The following is a 1,565-nucleotide window of genomic DNA, read 5'->3' as shown; positions in this document are numbered from 1 at the left end:
TGGAACATAACCCCAAATAAGATGTTGGCCTGACATGAAAGCAAAATGTATAAATATTTTTAAAAAGAGAAGAATTCCTGCCTCTCTAACAGTTTGCTCCAACTAATAGGTTTCAGATGTCTCACATACTTCATTCATTCAGCCCCATTCAGTCTCCTAGGAGCCCCTGCTGTATTTATTAAACACAGCAATTGTGGAATGTTCAGCACTTACAGAATAAAACACACCAGTTATAGGGTTTTTTTCTTCCCCCCCCCCCCCCCCAAAAAAAAAAGCATCATTAGAAAACTTTGTGAGTGACCTAAAACTGTCACCCTGGTTCCAGTCCCACTGCCCACTCCAGCACTCTGCACTGGTCCCAAGTCCTGTGCCACAGCTTAACCCTTTCTGGAATCTCCCAGCCCCCAAGAAGACTTTTTCTTTCTTCCCTTTCCCCTTCCTTTCCCTTCCTCCCTTCCTTCCTTCCGCCCTCTTTCCCGCCCTTTCCCTTTCCCTTTCCCTCCCCTTCCCTTCCCCTGTCCCTTCCCTTCCCTTCCCTCCCCTTCCCTTCCCCTGTCCCTTCCCTTCCCTTCCCTCCCCTTCCCTTCCCCTGTCCCTTCCCTTCCCTTCCCTCCCCTTCCCTTCCCCTGTCCCTTCCCTTCCCTTCCCTCCCCTTCCCTTCCCCTGTCCCTTCCCTTCCCTTCCCTCCCCTTCCCTTCCCCTGTCCCTTCCCTTCCCTTCCCTTCCCCTGTCCCTTCCCTTCCCTTCCCCTGTCCTTTCCCTTCCTCCCTGCCCATGCAGGGGGTTGGGACTGAATGATCTTGAAGGTCCCTTCCCACCCAAACCATCCCAGGACTCTCTGATCCCCTCTGCTGACTCCAGCCCTCGTGGGTCAGGGCAGGATTTTGCCCCCCCGGGGGTAGCAGCAGGATCCAGCAGAGCTGCCACCTCTCCTAGGAATGTCCTTGCAGACCTGTGGGAAGTGTCCCTTTGCTGTCCTCCTTGGTGTGACTGCAGGAGGCTCCTCCATCCCCTCCACCCCCCCTTTCCCAAGCTCTGCTCCCCACATGCTGTGCCAACACTCTGGGCTTTTCATCCCTCCGTAGCAGCAGGAGGAGCTGAGCCCTCCACAAACACCTCATGGCAAGACTGACCTCTCCCCAAAGGTGTTGGGATTCATTTCTCACCCTTTTTTTTGGCTGAACAGCTCCACACCCACATGGGAGGCCCCTAAGTTGATGGGAACTGCACTGGTGTCACTGTTTCCACATTACTGCCCACTTCAAAGCCCCCAGGATGAGTCTTGTCCCAGACACCTTCCCAAGGGAGCTGTTGGGTCAGAGTCAGAATCCTTGATTATTAGTCCCACTGCAGGAGGTTGCAGAGGAAGAGCAGGAGCCTGGGGAGCTATAAAATGTGCTGAGAGTCACTGCAGAGCAGCCTCAATCCTTCATCTCTGCACTGCCTGTGGAAAGAACGTCTGTCCCAGCAACCTACCCGGGCAGGACTGCTCCTTGTCCTGACCACTGCCAGGGGTTTCCTGTCTTTCATGGAACCCCAGACTGGTTTGGGTTGGAAGGGATCTT

General features: G+C 54.2%; 1 protein-coding gene across 1 annotated transcript; it reads right to left on the bottom strand.

The window, feature by feature from the left end:
* Positions 1 to 377: 377 nt before the first annotated feature.
* LOC104394866 (sperm protamine P1-like) lies at positions 378 to 503 on the bottom strand (the record flags this gene model as incomplete). The annotated part of the gene is made up of 1 exon (XM_010004505.1): positions 378 to 503. A coding segment is annotated over one exon (126 nt), but the record flags the coding sequence as incomplete, so codon positions are not given.
* Positions 504 to 1,565: the final 1,062 nt, after the last annotated feature.

This window comes from Chaetura pelagica, unplaced genomic scaffold (assembly GCF_000747805.2).
Source record: "Chaetura pelagica isolate M959 unplaced genomic scaffold, ChaPel_1.0 scaffold439, whole genome shotgun sequence".
Lineage (NCBI taxonomy): Eukaryota > Metazoa > Chordata > Aves > Apodiformes > Apodidae > Chaetura > Chaetura pelagica.
This window is presented reverse-complemented; position numbering and strand designations above follow the sequence as displayed.